This window comes from Platalea leucorodia (assembly GCF_965183815.1).
Source record: "Platalea leucorodia genome assembly, chromosome: 2".
Classification (NCBI taxonomy): Eukaryota; Metazoa; Chordata; class Aves; order Pelecaniformes; family Threskiornithidae; genus Platalea; species Platalea leucorodia.
In genome coordinates this window covers 125956993-125976735 of record NC_138824.1, presented here as the reverse complement: position 1 = coordinate 125976735, position 19743 = coordinate 125956993, and the positions used below count along the sequence as shown (strand labels likewise).

Genomic DNA, 19743 nt, shown 5'->3' with positions numbered 1-19743 from the left:
TGAAAATAGCTAAAAAACATTGCTTTGTCTGAAGGAAACTTGCGAAAGGAGTTGTCTTCTCCTGACATATTGCTGAACTCTGCCAGGTAGGTGGTAAAAGTAATAAGACCAGGTCACTGTAGTTTGTTCTCCCTGCAGCCACTGTGAAGCTGTTCCCTGCACAGCTTAAACATCCTCTGGTCATCAGCCCAACTTTGTTTTAATTGTCTGAAAAAATAGGGGCTTCCTTGCTGCCTTTGGGAGACTCTTCACGAGACTAGAACTTGTAGATGACAAAAAGTTTTTCCTCAAGTTTGAACAGACCTATTTCTCTTCTTTTTCTGACCCGTTACTCCTTTCTAGACCCCTACACATCTTGCTAAATAATTCCTCTCTTTCCTCGGTGCTTTCAGCTTTCAAAGAGGTATAGCTTGTCAACATGTCCCTTTTAAGTCCTCTCTTAGTCAAGTTATACATATTTAATGTTTTTAAGCTTCCCTTAGATGCTGATCCCTTTCCAGTCCTTGATGGATTTTGTTGTTGCTTGCCTATGAATTCCCTCCAGTTTCCCCATATCATTCCGGTAACAAGGTGCCTGGGATTGACTGCACCGGTCCAGGTGCGCTCAGTATTTGGTGGCAGTTGGTTTTGGGTGGAATTAACAAGAGAAGCAGCAGAATCTCTCAAAGGGAATCTGCTTCGTGGTCTTCTCTCTGAGAGCATTATTTCACGATGGTATTTCGGGACTGGCTTTAGATATGGAAATGAGAGAGTGTGTCTTGCTCAGAAGCTGTTCTCTGCTTTCAAGTGGGAGAGAGATGGAAAAGGGGAAGAGGGGTTAAGCTCCTCAAAGGCTTTGTCTACATTAGGCTTTTTTCTTCATATTTCCCACTGTTGCTTGCACGGGTGCAGCTCAATCCATAGTGGCACTGATGACAGCTCTGGCACAGGCAGGGAAGCTAACACGTTTCGCTACACATCGTCTCCGCAATCTCTACAAGCCCTGACTCCACCAGTGGTGCTGCAGCAGCGGGAGCTGGAGAGGGAAAAGGTCAGCTGTAAATAATAACTAGAGTGTTTGCACATCAAGGAGGTGTCCCTTGTTGAAATGCAGCAGCTGGGAGTGAGCAGGCAGGATAGGCCCACTTTTTCATTCATTGTGAAATGCCACCCTTCCCAGTGAGCTGCTGACGGTCCGAGGGCAACGCTTGGAAGGGAGAATGATAACTTGGTTGAGCCACCTCTGATACTCTCATGACCTCAGAAAAGAAGGGAAAGTTAAGTTTTATTTTCCCTAATATTGTTCCCAGTCCCACTCTTATCTGCCTCTCCACAGAATTTCAAGACTGATTCCTCCTTGGCATGGGTCCTTCCCTCCTGCCTGTCCAGGATGAGGGCTAATGCTTCCTTCGGATGAGATATTCTCTTTTCCCTTTTGGAGAGGGAGCAGTATGAGATGAAATGGACATTAGGGACCACAAAATAGCGCATTCCTGGGTTTCAGGTAGTGTGCTCCTCAGGTATTGGAAGTGCAAAACACAGGAGACACCTGCCAGTTTCACATAACACTTAAATCTGATATTCGTTCACAGCCTTGTACCAATTAAGGGTTAAACTACGAAATTCTCAGGCAGAAAGTATCACCAAGATGAGGATGTTAATGAGTTTAAAAAAAGAAAAAGGGGGCAGGGGGTTGAGAAATGCCTGGGGATAAGAAAGGCAGAGTACAAACTTACAAGGTGGAATGCAAGTTGTCATTCAGAGAGGAGGCCAACTTACATTTGCTTGGGGCTAGATTAGTACGCTTTTATGGCTGGGAAGGATCATGAAATTATGTAGATGGTGATTTACATTGTCCTTTTAGGAGGTATTCCACCTTTCTTTGAAACAGCTGTCACTAATCATGGGAGGGTGGTCACTTGTGGCCCAGTGCTCAGACCTTATGATACCCATTCGCTGCTGCCACTGTTCCCATTTCCTTCCCCAAATGTTCAGGTGTGGACATCTGGGCACTTAGTTCCTCCTGCCTCCATGGAGAGGTGCTGCCACTGCAGATCCATTGGTCACTCCAGTACCTCGGTCACTACCCCAGCAGGTGTTGAGGCTGGTGGCCAACATCGGTCCCTGACAAGCCATTGGCTCTAATCTCCTTGTCTGTTTGGCTGTATTTTCCCACGTCAGAAACCTTCCCAGAGGCAGTACAAGGCATCGACCCACCTGGCAGTCAGCTCTTCCTGACCCATCGAAGGCTGCTGCCAGTCCTGTGGCCATGCCCCTTGTTTGCAACAGTCCCGGGGGCACATGCCAATGCTGTCACGGGGCTGCGTGGGATGGCATGTACGGTGCCTTGCCTTTTGGAATTGGGCCATGGCACCATGGCATCAATCACTTGGACTGTTTTGCAGGCTTACACGTGCCTCTGTGTGTGAGACTGCGAGAGAGAGAGTCAGTGAACCTCCTTCTCACCTCCCCTCTATACAAAATACATGAGGTGGTGCCCCAAAGCTCCAGTCTTAATTATTTTGATCTTAAGTTTTGTAGTCTCCTTCCCTGAGCAAACCACTGGAATCCACAAGCTGGAAAGTGCTATTTGCAGTGCCATGTCTCTCTTCAGCTGCGAGGAGTTGATACGCAAGTTTCCCCCTTTCTCTGTGACAGCCTCTGGTGATACCTCCTGCATTTTTAGCCTGTGACTGGGACGGGAGGAAGGGACCCGAGACCACACAAAATGCTTTGAAGCTCCGTCTAGCATCAGTCTCCCATTCCCTCTTGTGTTCGCACTGTCCCTCTTCTGCACCCGCTCTCTCCTGACCTGCCCTCGCTCCATTTCTCTCTCTCTTTCCCCCTTTCAGAGCTGCCCTTTGCATTACTAATCTGTGGCATTATCTCATTCTCCAGTAGCTGTGCCGGCTGCCTTGATGTTTCTCGACAGCTTTTGCCTCTCCCCCCTTTCTCTCCCCCCCTTGCCACCCCATGATGTAGCATTGCCTTTCTCCATCTGCCCGATTGTCTCTCCGCTTTTTATCTGGGTGCTGGAGCTCCAGGTGCTGTCATTCTCCGCGACAGCACAGAACGTTTCAGATTGCCTCTGCGGCTGGATAATTACCAGATACAGAGTCACGTGGACTTCCCAGCCAAACCCTCCCTCCCCTCCTGTCAGAGGAGGAGATCACATCTCCACATCTCTGAAACACACTTCTTTTTCTTTTTCAAGAAATCCAAGTTAAAAGTTTGGAAGTAGCTTTTCTGGAGTTACCTAGTGGTGACCACATGAAAGTTACCTGCAAGGCACTGGGGGTTCAGGTAGAAAAAATAGGTGGTTTCCAGTACTGAAGTTCATGAAGGAAAATAAAGGGGATGATAGTCTGTATGGGCACCTTATTAGTGCTTCCATTCCTATTCTTCGTGTATCCCTCAACCAGAAAAAAACTACTAATGGTGCAGAGATTCATCAGTAGCTGTTTGGTTTCTGATCTGTCGTGGTTTAACCCCAGCCAGCAACTAAGCACCACCCAGCCGCTCGCTCACTCTCCCCCGGTGGGATGGGGGAGAGAATCGGAAGAGTAAAAGTGAGAAAACTCATGGGTTGAGATAAAGACAGTTTAATAGGTAAAGCAAAAGCCATGCGCACAAGCAAAGCAAAGCAAGGAATTCATTCACTCCTTCCCATTGGCAGGCAGGTGTTCAGCCATCTCCAGGAAAGCAGGGCTCCATCACGTGTAACGGTTACTTGGGAAGACAAGTGCCATAACTGCGAACGTCCCCCCCTTCCTTCTTCTTCCCCCAGCTTATATACTGTGCATGACATCCTATGGTATGGAATAGCCCTTTGGCCAGTCTGGGTCAGCTGCCGTGGCTACGGTCCCTCCCAGCTTCTTGTGCACCTGGAAGAGCAGGGGAAGTTGAAAAGTCCTTGACTAGTACAAACACTACTCAGCAACAACCGAAACATCAGTGTGTTATCAACATTATTCTCATCCTAAATCCAAAACACAGCACTATACCAGCTACTAAGAAGAAAATTAACTCTATCCCAGATGAAACCAGGACGTGGTCCTTTTACAAATTTGGTACAAAAGCCAATATCCAGTTCACATCAGTGACTAATTACTGTTGTCTTTCAGTGAACTTTAGTTCCTAAGTGACCAAAGGTACTTTTTAAATGTCAGCCCATGTCTTAGTGATGGCAAAAGCGCAGGGTCCTTAGTGTAAGTGCAGTGCAACCAGAAGGCAAATTGTCTGGCAATGTTCCCCGTTGCCATTCTGCATCATCTCTGCTATTCCCTGCTTTCCCCTTTTGAAGGTGCAGGAGACCCACGATGCTACGGAAAGCTGCGGACAGCAGAGTGAGGCATATGCTCCTGCTTGGACATTTCACTAAGGCTGTGTGATCAATAGCTGATTAGTATCACCTAATCATGCTGGATCAAGATCAGAGCCAGGTTTCTGGCTGGACTGAAAAGGGACACTGACAAGTCCTTGGCTAACCCAAAAGGGAAAGAGGGAGCTCGGGGTCTGTTTCCTCAGCAATCTCATCCTCCCGACTGATCTTGGTGCAAGACCCTGATGCAAGCTGTCAGAGCATTTGGCATTTCTGCAAGCATCAGCCAGAGAGCAGTTCAGCCCCTCTGCGCACACATGGGGAGCAAGGCTCCTCTGGCAGGAGCCCTGTAACTGGAGACAGTCACTCCAGATACGCACCTCAGAGCGGGCAAAGAGATATCCAAGGGTTTCCTGACTATGCTGTAAAGAAATGGAGCGTTTTTCCTAGGTCTGATGGGATATAGGAAAACCCAGCACGTGGTGGTAGACCTCAGCCTGAGGCTTTTTCTGTATTTTGAAGTTTTAAACTTTGGGATGTGGCTGGGATGGAGTTAACTTTGTTCATAGCAGCTCATATTGATACTGTTAAGAAGGTACCTCTGCTGGAATGGATGTGGACTAAAGTTGTTTATGCAGGTATACTGATCCCCAGAAGATGGGAAGAACAATAAATCATGCTGGCATAAGTTCTTTTATTCTAATATAGTTTCATCCACACCAGGAGAGTACTGGCATAACAATTACTATAATTTTGGGCTTGATTTCTTTTTTTTTTTTAATCTACAAACAGGAACCTATACTCTTAAATAGTCATTTTAACAGAAAGAAAACCCATGTGAGACCAGCTGTGTGTCTGCTAGTGAGTGCCCATGCAGCTAGCTGTCTTTTCAGGCTGGTGTATTTTTGGTGAATTCCCTTGGGTTTCATTTTCCATGCGTATCACATGGACTGAGAGACGAGGATGCTTACAGCACATGAGCAGTTCTGCACTGATAGTCATATTCACTGGTTGCAATTCTTTTTGCTTTCATTAAAAAGACTTGATGGGAGAGAGAGTAAGATAGGAACGTTTCTGTACAAGGCACTGGGGAGTCCTCATCTAGAAAGCTGGGTACGAATTCTGGTCACGAAAGAGGAATTCAGACTGGAGCAGGTGCTGAGAAGGGCTACTGGGATGTTTAGGGCAATGGAGAGTCTATCATACAAGAAGAAACTAGGAGAGTTTGGCTTGTTGAGCCCAGCAAAATGAAGGCTGAGAGGGAATATGATTGCTCTCTGTGAACATGCTGGAAGATAAGCACCCGGGAGAGAGAAGAGCTATTTAAGCTAAAGGATGGTGTTGGTGTGAGAGGGAATGGATATAAACCAGCCATGAATAAATCTAGACTTAGAATTAGGAAAAAAGTTTCTAATCAGCAGAGCAGAAAGACTTTGAACAGCCTGCCGTACGAAGCAGGGGGAGGGTACCCCCCGCCAAACGCACTAGGCTTAAGTAGGAATGAAGTACGTCTCTGAAAAAGATGATAAGGTACAGCTGGCCGTGCTGGTGGAGGCCGAGGCTCGCTGACCCAGGAAGCCCGTCCTAGCCTCGCACTCCCAAAGTGGCAATTTACTAAAGAGGATGAGCAGAAGTGCAGGCATCCTACCAGCCCCGCACCGCCCCAACAGGGGGATGGCCTGAAATTGTCACCTAAGTGCTGAGATACCCAGGGAGCTGCAGACAGGTGTGACGAGCAAGGTCACAGCATAATATGGCTGAAAGAAAGCGTGGGCTGAACAGATGCGGCAGTTTTCCCCTCCTGCCAGTTTTCCAGCGCAGGACCGGCTTTAAGCCATAGTTTTCTAAATCCCTCCAAGGGCCTGTGTTATCATGCTGGCAGTGGTGGCTCAGGAGCTGTTTATGCCACATTTTGGGAATCCATCCTGCTTCAGCACAGCATTCACTCTCAAACAGTGACCCTGCTGTGGGTCGTGGCGCATCAGGAGAGGAACAGCAGCTGGACCAGGACGGGGAAAGAGTGGAGCAGCGGCAGCAGGGAGAAGAAGGAGAAGTTTGAGCAACACCTCACTCCCATGTGTATTCAAATTTGGTAAAACGAAGCTTTTGGTGATTGGCTGAAAGGAGGTTTCAGACGGTCGGGTTTTGCAGGCCTCCCACTGCCATCCACTTAGGGGGCCCTTGTCTTCACAGAGGTGAAGATATGTTCAGCTGTAGCTGTCTTCTGCAGCATCTCCTGCTGAGGAGAGCCTGATCTGGAGCACTGGGAACTACCCAGGGCCAACAGCTCTTACATTACCCCTCTGGACTACGTGCTTCTATCTACTCTGCTGGTGTACTCCTCTGGTGGGACTACACGCCAGGGAAAGGGAGCTGGCTGCTGCAGCGGCAGCACTGTGTTGCTCTTGAAATGCTGGCAGGGTCCAGCACTGCAGTGGCGTCGCAGGGCCTGGCTGGACTCTTCCCCTGAGCGCCCTGCCCGGGAGGGTCAGGGCTGGCATGTCCATGGTCTGTCCTTAGCCCTTGCTGCCCACCTCCCTGCTGGGGCATAGCGGAGAGGTCGGGCTCTTACTGCTGCCCCGGTTGACCATCGCTGCGTTTGAGTCCTTGCTTGCCATGCAGGGAAGGGCTGGAGAGCACGAGAAGACAAGACAAAACAGCGCCAGCATGAGTTACCCTTGAGCTTTCCTCACAAGGCTGCAAGCAGCATTGTGTTTAACCACAGCATTAGCTTTCCAGGATCATACTTTGCAACACAACGGAGAATTTGTCTTGCATGTTCAGAGCTGGCAGCCGGGAGCTGACGTTGCTTTGTGCCGAACAAGCCGTGTTTGATTCCTCTCTCTTTTCCCTCTTGCCATTTTGCTGCCGGGGGTAGAGGGCAGCGGGGAAGTTGTTAGCTGGATCCTGCGAGTGTGTGTGAAATGAGATTAGAGCAGGCTCATCACAGAGCAGGGAGGCAGGAGATCTGCTCCGGGGCGGGTTGTGACATCCTCTGGCGAAAGGGGGTCGTGTTCCTCAGCGGGTGCAATGGGGTGGGTTCCAGGTGCGTAACTGTGTGTGCAGCAGGCTGCCTAGTTTTGGACTGCTGCACAGAGATTGTCTTCCAGAACGCATGATCAAAGGGTTAACGGAGAAAAGATGATTAAAGAGGAGTGTGAGAATTACGACACAGAGCTGTTGCTGCAATGTGCTTTGGAGAAAGAGGGCAGAAAATGCAGTCCGAAACCACGCTATTTATTTGTTTTTTCCTCTAAATGAGGTAAAGAGCTGTGGCTTGCTGGAGAAGCAGGACGCCATGTTTCATTTAAACCTAGCAGCTCGCCTCTTCTCACTAGCTGGGCTCTGGCAGAGAACTGTGGGACTGGGTCTGCTGTAAAAGAATTTATTTATTTGGAATTACAACAACAATAAAAAACCACAAACAATTATCCCGGGTTCAAGGCAACCCAATACATCATCGATAACGCTGTAAAATCCCCACCGTGTTAAAGTAATCATTTAAACAGCAGCTTCACCAGGTCCTACAGGGATTTCTTCCTGCGTGTTCATGACTGTAAGCTCTAAATATCATCCACCCCTTCCAAACACCATTGAACTTACACCGAAGAGACCCCTCAAAGGCAATAAAATACACCACTCCATCTCCATAGCCCAGGAGTGTAGCTGCTAAGTTGCTTTTTCTGAGTGTCATGGTTTAACCCCAGCCAGCAACTAAGCACCACACAGCCACTCGCTCACTCCCCCTCGGTGGGATGGGGGAGAGAATTGGAAGGGTGAAAGTGAGAAAACTCATGGTTTGAGATAAGAACAGTTCAATAATTGAAGTAAAATAAAACAGAATAGAAGTAATAGTAGTAATAATAATAATAATGGTAATAAAATAATAATAATACAATAATAGTATACAAAGCAAGTGATACGTGATATAATTGCTCACCACCTGCCAACCGATGCCCAGCACATCCCCAAGCAGCGATTGCTGCCCCCCGGCCAACTCTCCCAGTTTATATACTGGCATGACATTATATGGTATGGAATAGCCCTTTGGCCAGTCTGGGTGAGCTATCCTGGCTACGGTCCCTCCCAGCTTCTTGTGCACCTGGGAAAGCATGGGAAGCTGAAAAGTCCTTGACTGGTGTAAGCACTACTTAGCAACAACTAAAACATCGGTGTGTTATCAACATTAATTCTCATCCTAAATCCAAAACACAGCACTATACCAGCTACTAGGAAGAAAATTAACTGTATTCCAGCTGAAACCAGGACACTGAGGCACAACAGGAAGCGCTCTGGTGAGCCCCCAGCTCTCATGCATCCTCCTCCTCCTCCCCCTGTGCAGCCCCCACCCTGGCAGTGGCACGTCCAGCCCGAGGAGCTCATGCTAGGGCTTTCCAACCAAATGCCGCCTCTCAGCAGTGTGTCTGTCTGTTTGCCTGAGGCAAGGGAGGGCGGAAAGCTTAGGGGCGAGAGCCGCTGGAGTGGCAGGCACAACATCAACTGCAATGAGCGTTACAGCAACGTGCTGGGAAATTAATGCACCGCGCGGTGGTGCCTCGGCGGGAGGAGGAGCAGGAGTCGCTGGGGCTGGGAGTCAAGCACCAAGAAGGGGGCGAGGCAGAGCGGGCAGTGAAGCCTCCAGCCTTGGTGTTTGCTGGGAGAGGAGATGCAGATGCCTGAGCCTCCTTCTCCTTTTCTTAGCTTGCTTTCTCACTTATCAATAGGAATAAGCCCAAATGCTTTCAAGAAGAGAAAAAAAAAAGACATCTCTCCTACGCAGACGGAGTTTACCTCGGAGCCTACAAAGGCAGGTTTGCAGGAGCGCTGCTTTGGCCCAGCACTGCACATTAGGCTGGCAGGCGTGGGAGGACAGAGGATGAGCAGCAGGGCCCGATCCCAGCTCCTGCTCTCCCCCTGCCTACGTGCTGCCTGATGTCCCCTCCCGGCCTGAAATCCAGGGGCCAGGAACGGCAGTGGGCAGCCCTCCCTCCCATTCGAGGCGATGGTTCCCGCTGAAGGTCTCAAAGCGTTCTCCTGCAGTGAAAGCATCACCCCCTTCCCTCCCTCCTGCGGCGTGGCTCAGCCTCATCGCCTGCATTTTGCACGTGGGGAAACCAAGGCTGAGGGAGGCACGCGAGGACGGCCCAGGTTCCTTTCTCCACGTCCAGTTTCCGTCCGTCCTTTCCTGGCTGGTTGTTACGCAGTTGTTAGCCACTGTGTGAGAACTGGAAACCTATCTGTAGCAGCTAAAAATGCTGCAGTCGCTAAAAGACCTCAGGTGCCAAACTTTGCTGTGTTTGTTTATGAGAGGGCAAGGGGGGCTAAAGGGACATGGCAGCAAGATTTTTTTGTCCTTCTGTGTCTATGGTTTGAATTGGTGCTAAGATCTATAGCTCCTGAGTCCCTGCAGTGATTGTGCCAGCCATGACCATCACCACTAGCTGGTCTTCTCATTAGCTGCATCAGCAGATGTCAAGAAATTAAACCTGAAACCATAAGGAAAAGCAAAATGGATGGATTGCAAATCCTTTATTAGCATTCACTGGCGCTGATGGTAATGCTTTCAATAAGCCTAATGAAAAGCGTTTGACTGTCTCTGTGAACTTGATTATTGATTATTAGTGAACAATAAGAGTCATTTGATATCTTGCTGATGCCATGTTCCTATTGCATTGCAGTTAAAATGTCAGTTAACGTGCCATTTAATATTCTATTAGTATTGAATTAGCACTTATTACACTGTGAAAATCATCACCATAAATCCTTATTAAAGCGTGATCCATACAGCTGGGTGGCATCTCTGGCAGAGTAAGAGGGTGCGTGTGTGCAGACAGACATACTCAGATGCATCATCCACACGGATGCATGTTCGGAGCACGCCAGGACTTGGAGTTTCCACATTTGTACATTGATTTTCCCTGACAGTTTGAGAGGAACAGGTATGCTGAACAGAGCAGCTCAAATCCATTTCACTTACTCTTCCCACTTTCCTCCTTTCCTTCTTCTTGCTCCTCCTCACTTTATTTTGGTAGAACCTGCTAACTTATTTCAGGGGCACTTGCAAGGATGTCTGACTGTAGCTATTGACCACTGTCCTAGGGCTGACCTCAGCGGGTGTAGGACAGGTTACGACACACGTTTTCTCTTTGGCAGAGAGGAGGAAGGGTCCTCGGCTGAGCATCCCCTTGGGAGCGAGAGGATGAGGCTTTGCTCCGAACACACCACTGAGCTGTTACTGACCCGAGGGACATGACAGGGGCATCTTTGCTATCTCCAAGCAGAGGCATGTAACGACCAGGCACGGGGTGGAGCCCCGGGGCACTGTGCTGTTTCACGTAGCACGGTGGTGTAGGTCCAGAAAGCAGCCTGGCAGGGCTGGTGCAGCGTGCTGCATCTGTCGGTGCCCAGCAGCACTGATAGGTGTGCCGGAGGGGTTTCAGAAGTGACTAAGAAACTTCAGCTCCCACTGACTTCAGCTTCAGCAGTTAATCTGCTTAGTTTCTCACCGCCATCCCCCTCAAGATTTTCACAAATCCAAAATGTGCAGAGAGGGGCTTTGAACACCTTTGGAAAAGACCTAACCCCTGATTCTTGGTGCTGTTACAACTCTACACAGAAATGTGTGCACAAGAAGGCTGGTGACCCTAAGGCAGCCAGCTCTGGAGACAGTCTGGGTGTCCCTGTAGGGCTGCTGCTCCCAGTCCTGGGGCACAGAGCCCTCCCCGGGTCCTTGCTTCCAGCTCCCGTCACTGGTGATTACAGCCCCGGGTGGCCAACTGAATTGGGGCACCGCCACGTCGCCATGGTGCTGGTTTCTACATGTAAGTGGCTGCTCATTGATTCCCCTGCCTCTCTTTTTCACAAAGAGCAGCTTCTTAAAAACAAAATGCAGATCACAGCTGAGAGCTCACCTCATGTCAAGTGCCTGGCTGGCCGGGAGGGTGGGCTCTGGCCCGAGGGGTGAACCGTCGCTCCCCTCCCTTGGCTGGACGGCGGTGGTGCTGGCCGAGGTCTGTTGGGCTGCTCTCTAAAGCAAATGTTTGTCAGATCAGACAGAGCTGCTTCCAGCTTGGCCAGCAGTGTGGCGTGCCTCCCGTCGATGTCCACACAGCCTGACTTTCCTCCTGCCCACAAGTAACCCCAGAACAACTCAGAGAGCACCCATGGGCGTGCCAAAAGGGAGGGGGTGAGAGGTGCCGGCCGTAATGATAGGGTCACGTCGCAAGGGACGGCAGCTGCAACACAGCATGAATGAAATGCATTCAAATAGAGGAACTTGGAAAATGTCTGACCCATGCTAAGAGGCTGTATGAAAGCCTACTGTCAAATATTTGTCTTATCTTGAAGCCATAATCTTTATCCTCTTTCTTTGCTCTCTCAAATACAACACATGCACGAATAGTGTTGGGGAGAGGTGCTGGGTTATTTGGATGCTGGGACGCTGTGGGCAGAGCTCTCAGAGGTGAAGGAGCAACAGCTCTGGAGACTGAGCTTCCCTATTTATCTGCAGGGCAAACATGGTGTGAGCTGCTGCAGGGCAAACCCTCTCAGCCTGTCTGAGCCTGGCCCTGGTGGGTACGGCTGCCAGGGTGAAAGAGGAGTTATGTCCCCATGTCTTCTTCAGCCCTGGACCTCTCGAATGAGATACAGCTGAGAGCGAGCAGGATGTGCCTCCTTGTTGGCACCTCCTCATCTCTTCTATGCAAACCACTGTCTGGAGGTGGGAGGTACAGAGCAGTTGCCTTGGCCAAAATGCATTTGTCTTCGCAGCACCTTCACCGCTCTCTGCCAAGGAGCAAACTGCTCGTCATGCAGTTGCAATAGGGTTAGTCTGTCCTCTGCCTTGCAGCAGTTGGCAATCAGGGATGGCAGAGGTTGCTGGTCCTGCTGCCGCTCCTCTGCCTGCTGCCCCTGGCTGTCATTCCTCCGCTCCTGTCTCACCTGGGATGTTCACAGGACATGCTGGGTGTATCACAGGGACGGCAGTGACACCCCCGTGGCCTTTCATTTCAGCCTGAAATCTGCACTTGCCTGCACAAGCGGGCAGATGTGTATCGGCAAGGGTGTGTGTGTGTTAGGGGGGTGGTGTTTGAGGAGTGAATCTCTTTCCACAAAGCCATTTTTTGTCAAGGGGATGGAGAAGGGAGATACGCTATAGGTCCCTCTCCTTGTGCTGCCGAAACTGAGGGATGGAGCAGCTGAGCCCTGAACCTTTGCCCTCCAGGCTGGCAGGGGGCTGGGAATGTAACTCTCTTGTATACTTAACTTTTGAAGGTGAGGTAGAAGCATGGGAAGAACTCCTTCTGACCTTTCCCATTAGCAGGGTTAGAAGGGATTTGGTGACCAGGATCTCTTGTGGCCTTCCAAAGTAATTTTTAGTGCAGGCGTAGACCATAGACAAAAGGAAAAGAGAACAGGAGGCATGGCTGCCCCAAATCCCATGGTTTCATGAACCAAAGTGTTTCTGAAACTCTTCAAAAAATCATTGTGAAATATATGGCCATGAGGCAGCAATGGTGAGGAGATGCTGTGGTTCACTGGCAAGGCAGGAGCGTGCTATGGAGTTTCTGAGCAAAGTCGTAAAAGGAAGGAACAAAATGGAGATGATGGAGAGGTTTATTAATCTCCCCATCACCTTTCTCATCCTCTGCAGGTGTTATGTAGAAGACAGAAGCTCCAAGGTGGCCTGGTTAAACCGTTCTGGCATCATTTTTGCTGGAGAGGACAAGTGGTCCCTGGACCCTCGAGTAGAGCTGGAGAAGAGAAACCCCCTGGAATACAGCCTGCGGATCCAGAAAGTGGATGTCTACGATGAGGGGTCCTATACGTGTTCAGTGCAGACACAGCATCACCCCAAGACTTCCCAGGTTTACTTGATCGTGCAAGGTAAGCAACATACCTGAGAAGAGAGCAAAGAGCAAAAGATGCAGCAGGTGGAGGGATCTGTGTCTTTCTTAGGGAAACCCCAGGGTCAGTAGCCTGTGTATCGCTTTAGTTTACAACAGGATCCAACAGGACTGTCCCCTTCCACTGCAGCGTGGCATGGCTTTACTCTGCTGTCAGTCTGTCCTTTCAAAAGCAGTGACTTAGCAGGGGACACCAATGATGCCAAGACATATTCTAGTATAATGCAAACCTGGCTCCTGGCTCCGGTTGTTCTGGCGCTGAGGGGAAAGCATTTGTTTATAATGACACTTGTCAGAACATCGTGCTTGCCTCATCTCTTCCCAGACAGCCCTCTGGTTTCTTCGTCTCCTCCCTCCTCAGATTTCCTTTCTTTTTTCTTGTGTCAACAAGCTACTGTGCTGTGTTTTTTTGCCTTCCATTGTCAACTCTTCGCAAGGCTGGGAAATTAATTTTCCTGGGCGTTTTTCTGTGCCAGGTCATTGGTTTGCAGGGTGTGTGGTCGTTAGACATGTGTGAAACCTGGTACCTGAGGTAGCTGCTGTGAACCTTATGCTGCCCTCTCCTTTTTTTAGCTACCCTCTTCCTGTGTGTGTTATAGGGAACTGGAAACTTGGCGATCTGAACTAGCATTGTCCTATCTATCTGCCTGCATTTATGGTATAACAGAGAGCAAACACATTAAGGAGTTCACCAATTACTGGTAAGGGCATTACGGGGTTTACTTGTTCCATCCTGTCCAGACCAGAATACCAAATGAGCCAGTTTACTCAGTTTTGGTTTGTTTTGCTTTTAATCTTCACACCGTTCTGTCTATCTGCCTATTTATCTAAAATATTTATAGAGCAGCTTAGATAGATAGGTATGTATGAATGTGTTCGATACGTATTACAGATGTGTTCAGCTTCTACATTATCATTCAGGAAGGAGTTTGTTATTTCTCCTGATTTGTCTAGTAACCCAAAAGGCTGTGGATTTTATTTCCCCCAGCAAGCGTTTGAAACGCTCTAGATATAAATGCGTGCATGAAGGGAGTTTTCCTCTTGCTGGTATTACTTGGCAAGCTGGGGGCTAACTAGCATAACGAGTATTTATCTGCAAGGTGAAGTCCGGACGTATGGTCAGAGGTGATGCCTTACATGCAAATGTAGTGAGACGAAAGACTCCTGGTTTGTCTTCTTGCGCAAAATCCTCCCCTAGCAGCGTGAGGAGCGGCTGGGCTGAGTGTTTGCTGGAGCGCGCCTGGCATGAAATGCACTCGCCAGCCCTGGAGGTGTACCCTGCCTCGCTGCTCGCTATAGCAGTGCATAGCTAACCGGCTGTAGGTGGTTTATTGCTGGTAAAATCTCACAGCATACAACTTCCATTTACCTGTCAAGAAAAATATAGGTATAAATGAATTTTAGAACCACGCACATGTATTATTAATTTTATTTGTGCCTATTAGATACGGGCCTAAGCAGCGAAATTGAGTTATCTAGCTTAGCTTTCACCTAAATGTGTGGGTGTCCAGCTCTGAGCTACTGCCACCTTTCTGAGGATGAGAAAATTCAGGTTTTGGCACACCTAAACTCTGGATGCCTGTAAACAAGGTATCTGTGGATAATCTTTGTTTAACGCCTACAATAGATTTAGCAAAAGACCCATTGCGATATTGTGCTTAGTTTTAAAGCCCTGGGTCCTGTAATCCTGTAATTAGGTGAAACTCATAGCTTTGATTTTTCTAAAACTAAATTTCATCTGTTTAAAAAAAAAAACCAAGCAAAATATAAATACAAAATCCTTTACAATTTGGAAGAGTAAGCCTCACCATTTTAAGCCATGTTTTTATTAGTTTAAAACTAATAAATAATTCATTTTAAATAATCTTAGCTAATAAAACTAATTCATTAGAAAATAGTATATGTTAGAAAATAATCCCTTTCCTCTCTGGGTATCATTTTCTCATATTGATTTTTATTATTCTCAGATTTGCAGGTTGTCTGCCTGAAAAATATTCTGCCGCTAGTACAAATTAAAGGAGTTTGGATATTGAGTCATGCAAAGCTTTTTAGTTTTATTTAGTTACTGTAGTTTCTTTACTTCTCTTGTTTTTGTGTTCATAAATTTAAAAACATCGGCTATGTGAAGCTCTGGGCATCCCAAATGTAAAAATAAATAAATAGAAGAAAACACAGCTCCTGAAAAATTAAATAACAGGGTGGTCAACCGATCTGCGTGGTAATCTGGTAGGAGGATTTCTGGAATGATGGTCAGTGATTCCCTTCGAACATGTGCAGGGAAGCCAAAACAAGCCAGGGTCAAAGACTCCTCGCTAGCTTTGCGCACACTCGTCTGTATAGCCACTGCGAAAACCCAGCCCCTATTTCCCCTAGAAACAAATGGGACAGCTATCTCAGAGGCCAACAAAAAGGTAGGCAGGTACTGGAGTGGTGCCAGAGCCCTTATAACTAGAAGGCTTCCATGTCCACAGTGCCAGCTGAAATAGATGGGCTTTGGCGTATCCTAAGGATTCACTGCGTTTAGATCACCGCAGGCTAATGGAGTTGCATTCTAGGAGCAAGTAGAATTTTCTCCTTTGAGAAAATCAGCTTCCCCCGGGGTGAGCTCTGCTGGCCAGAGCTGCAGGAGTATATCACCAAAAGAGGGACATCACCTCTCTAATGTGTGTGCCCATGTCCTTTAGTATTTCCAACAGACGAGCCAATTCTGCCTTGTCACCCAGCACCAGTGTCTGCATAGACAGCCAACGCGGTCTGCTCCTTTCCTCTCTTAAATGTGTATGCCCACCGATAGGATCGCTTTCAGCTGGGGCATATTGCGGAGGTCTAAAAGGGGGGTAATGAAATGACACTTAAGATAAAAAATCACAATTTGATAGACCGCTAAAAGCAGAAAAAGTCCTCTTCATAAGTCTTTCTTCCTTTTCAAACTTCAAGCCAACTCTGCTGGTAGAAGCAGGCATTCACTGCCAAAAGATTCATTAGTATAGCTGTGGCCATCTCTTCTGTCTTTCTGACCCAGGTGGGCAGCACTGCTTGCAGGGTGGGTTGGTGTGCAGACAGTGGTCTCTGCCCAGCTCAGTTGCTACCAGATGCTGGTACTGCGCTCTCTCCACTGGGCTGAACTCATGAAGAGACTGCTCTGAACCACCACCTCACTCAAAGCACTTTGTGCTGCCTCAATTGGGGTGTAATCGCTACTAGTGAATGTTCCTGTTTACTACCCCAGATATTTCTGTTGGTATCTGATCAGAGGAGCAAAGAGCTGGAAGAACCCACACGAGGTGGTCTGGTCCTTCCCCATGCAGTGAGACAAGATCAGCTGTGCAGTGGCTGCCCCTAACATGTATTTTTTTGAAGACGCCCTGTGCCTGCATAGCCAGTGCATGGCCATTATTTCACTCTCCTTGCACGTGGAAAGCTTTTATTAACATATGATCCAAATTGATTTTGCTGCCAGTTGTTTCTGGTCCTTCCAAGACACATGGTGGTAATTTCTCCTCCTCTTTCTCAAAACTATCTTTTATCTGCTAGAAGCTCATTAATCCCTGTGTCTCAGACCTCTCTAGTCCAGCTTAACAGGCTCACTACTTCTCACAGATCATATTTTCCAACCCTTATGTCATATGTATTTCACTACTGTCTGATTTGTCTACATGTCTCCTTAAGTGTCCTGTCCAAAACCAAAGCAAGAGTTCCAGTTTAGGACTCAGTTGTGCAGATAAAAGTACTAGCTGTGTTTTGCATCTCATGCTTCACTTGCCTAACCCCAGAACAAGATGAGTTTTACCTTTTTTTTATGAGTGCCTCATTGCTTTCACTTATTCAGCCTCTCTGCTGCTTTCTGACCCTATTACTGGTCTGCAGCATAGTCTGCAGCTCATTCCACACTTCTGTATTTGAGCATTAATTGTATTGCCCCCTTCCTGAGCATAGCGCTTTGTGCTCGCTGTTGTTGGATGCCATCTGGTTGGTTTCTCCGTGGAGACCACTTCTTCAGTTTACTTACGATCCTGCTCTCCAAAGCACTTGCAACTGCCCCCAACTTGGCGTCATCGACAAAAGTCAGGTGCCTTCTTTCTATTCCATCATGAAGGTGTTAATTAAAGTATTGAAGAGATCAGGGCACAAAAGCGGACTGTGGTAGCAACCCACTAAAACCTCCATCTCTGGTGGACAGCGATCTGTTGATTGCAGCTCTTTGAAGCATCCTGTGATTTAGCATCCACCATATTCTCTTAGCTTGTCCAAGAGACTGTCGGGCCTTCTGAAGTCAAGATATATCACATCATCACACATACTGCTCCTGCATTATCTGCTATGCCAGATATCCTACAAAAAAAGGGAATGAGGCTGGGGGTGACATCACATACGCTTGCCAAAAGTACATTGCTTATTTTTTCCTTTACTGTGTTATTATCCTCTAGGTGCTTCTAAATGGCATGTTTAATTGTTTGTTCCAGTATGTTGAGTGACTTGTTCCGGGAGAATGCATCATAATGGGGACGCAATGGCTGCCCCTTTCCCAGCGTTACCTTGGGTTCTTGTTCTTGTAGGGCTATGTCCTCAAGCCCTTCTCAGGCATTAAGTATCAGTGGACAAATCCCTATAGTCCTTACTTGTCTCGTCAGGGTCACAGGCACAAAGCCACAGAGATCTTAGCAGGCATGGTGTTTAAAAGTTTCTGCAATAAAGACTTAAGCCTGTCCAAGTCAGGCTAAAGGAATAACTCTTTCAACTAGGAGCAAGCAGATGGTTGCTGTATTTGTTGTCCAGAGCCTTTCCAGCAAGACATCATTGTGAATGGAGACGGTTGGGAACTTTTCAGTGAAACTAAAACATTTCACTGGTTTTGGCTTTGATTAAAATTTCTTCAGGAAGGTTTTACAGGTCTGAGGTGCTTTTTCTCATCAAAATTGGGAAGAGAAAAAGGTATAGCATTGCCACAGCCTACCTAAAAGTTAGAGCATTCAGCTGAGGTATGGAGAACTCACATTTGCATTTTTGCTCAGATACTGGGACTCCTGCAGGCTCACTAACATTTCTTGTGATTCCCAGTTATTGGCTGTTCAGAGAATGTGGGCTCTCCCTTGTTTTAACATTCCGTTAATGAAAAAAAATCAAAAGGGCTTTGTCATTTTGGCAAAACAAAAACACATTTGGAAACGTCAGCAGCAAATTTTCACAAAGAGGAATTCTTGTTTACTGCCCAGCCCTAATCACAAACTCAAAGTCAAATGTATAGCAGCTAAAGGCCAAATCCTACAGTTTTCTTTCACACTGATAGGCATTAGTGTGTGAAAAGAACCACAGGGTGTAGCCTTTCCCCATTATGCATTGCCTTTGTAGAGCTCCTTGCTTGCAAAGATTGAGACTGACCATTCATTGTTTCAAAGTGGTATAAAGATGTATTTGTTGTTGCTGGGATTTAACCATAGAAAATTTATTATTAACTCTATGTGGTAGATTAGCTGTGCCCCCTCTCAGTCCACTCCCCTGAAATTAAAGGACTTTGTGTGGGTGACTGGTAAAGCACTACAGAGGGAAATGCTTTACCCAGAAAGGCAGCTGAAGCCAGCCAGGCTTCCCTGTGCGAGCACGGCTCTGCCAGCGAGCCCCTCGCTAAGACCCCTCAGCTGGGTCTAGGGCTGAGGAGGGAGGGTGTTGTCTGCCATCCGCTCAGCCCTTGCCCTCATTGCCGAGGACAGCGATAGGGAAAGATTGTGCTTTAGGCTTCAGGGCTTCAGGGCTGAGAAGGCTTTCTGTGTAGAACTGGTGCAAGGCATGTGAATGTGTTTTATAGGAGCCTGAAGTCAGATATCAGGTGGAGGTAGCTTCTGCTGGTCACCAGCCTGGGACCTGACCCAGTGAGCCACAGTGGGGTTCACCTGACCAGATGTAGATGTTACCACTGGAGTGGGTGACCTTGGACTCCCTTTGTCATTAGCGAGGAGAAGCAGGCTCTTCTCAGACACAGTCCAACTCATCCTAAAGTAGCCATCCAAAATTCATCAGACAAATTGACTAGTGGAAATGTCGGAGCTGTAGAGGGGAGCCCAGGGTGAGCAGTCCATATGGTGCCATGCATCCTTTTACTCTTTCCAGACCCCTTTCTGTTATTTTCCACTGGAGTTTATTCCCTGCCAGAATACGGGGTTGGTGGCTGTCAGTGCTTGCAGCGGCTTGCTGGGAGAACAGAGCTGGGCTGGTTTTGAGCTCAGCAGAGCTGTGGTGGGAGCCCGTCTTTCCCTGGCATGCCTGGCCTTCCCACCTCTTCGGTCAGCACTGGAAGCAGAGCAGTTTGAAGAGAGCCTAAGCTATTTTTCCTTTGCTAGCCAGACAATAAGGATGTTGGAGTCAGGTGCTGTTCTCCGAGAGATGTTTTGCTTCCCTGCTTTGTGGGCGCAGAGCCCAGAATTCGGAGGGATCTTTCTGAGCACTAACACTGTAGCATTTTCAATTCCGGGGAGTCTGCAGTAGGTAAGAACGAGCACAGACCACTTTGTCTTTTTCAGGACACAGCCCCAATGGGAAAAT

General features: G+C 47.9%; 1 protein-coding gene across 3 annotated transcripts in view; it reads left to right on the top strand.

Moving 5' to 3' along the window:
* LSAMP (limbic system associated membrane protein) overlaps positions 1-19743 on the top strand; it is a gene marked incomplete at both ends in the record, with an annotated part of 319707 nt that overhangs the window by 133913 nt on the left and 166051 nt on the right. For all 3 annotated transcript variants that reach the window (XM_082337973.1, XM_082337975.1, XM_082337974.1), the window contains one exon: positions 12954-13186. In XM_082337973.1, the coding sequence (XP_082194099.1) occupies positions 12954-13186 (233 nt within the window). The remainder of the gene's footprint in view (positions 1-12953; positions 13187-19743) is intronic.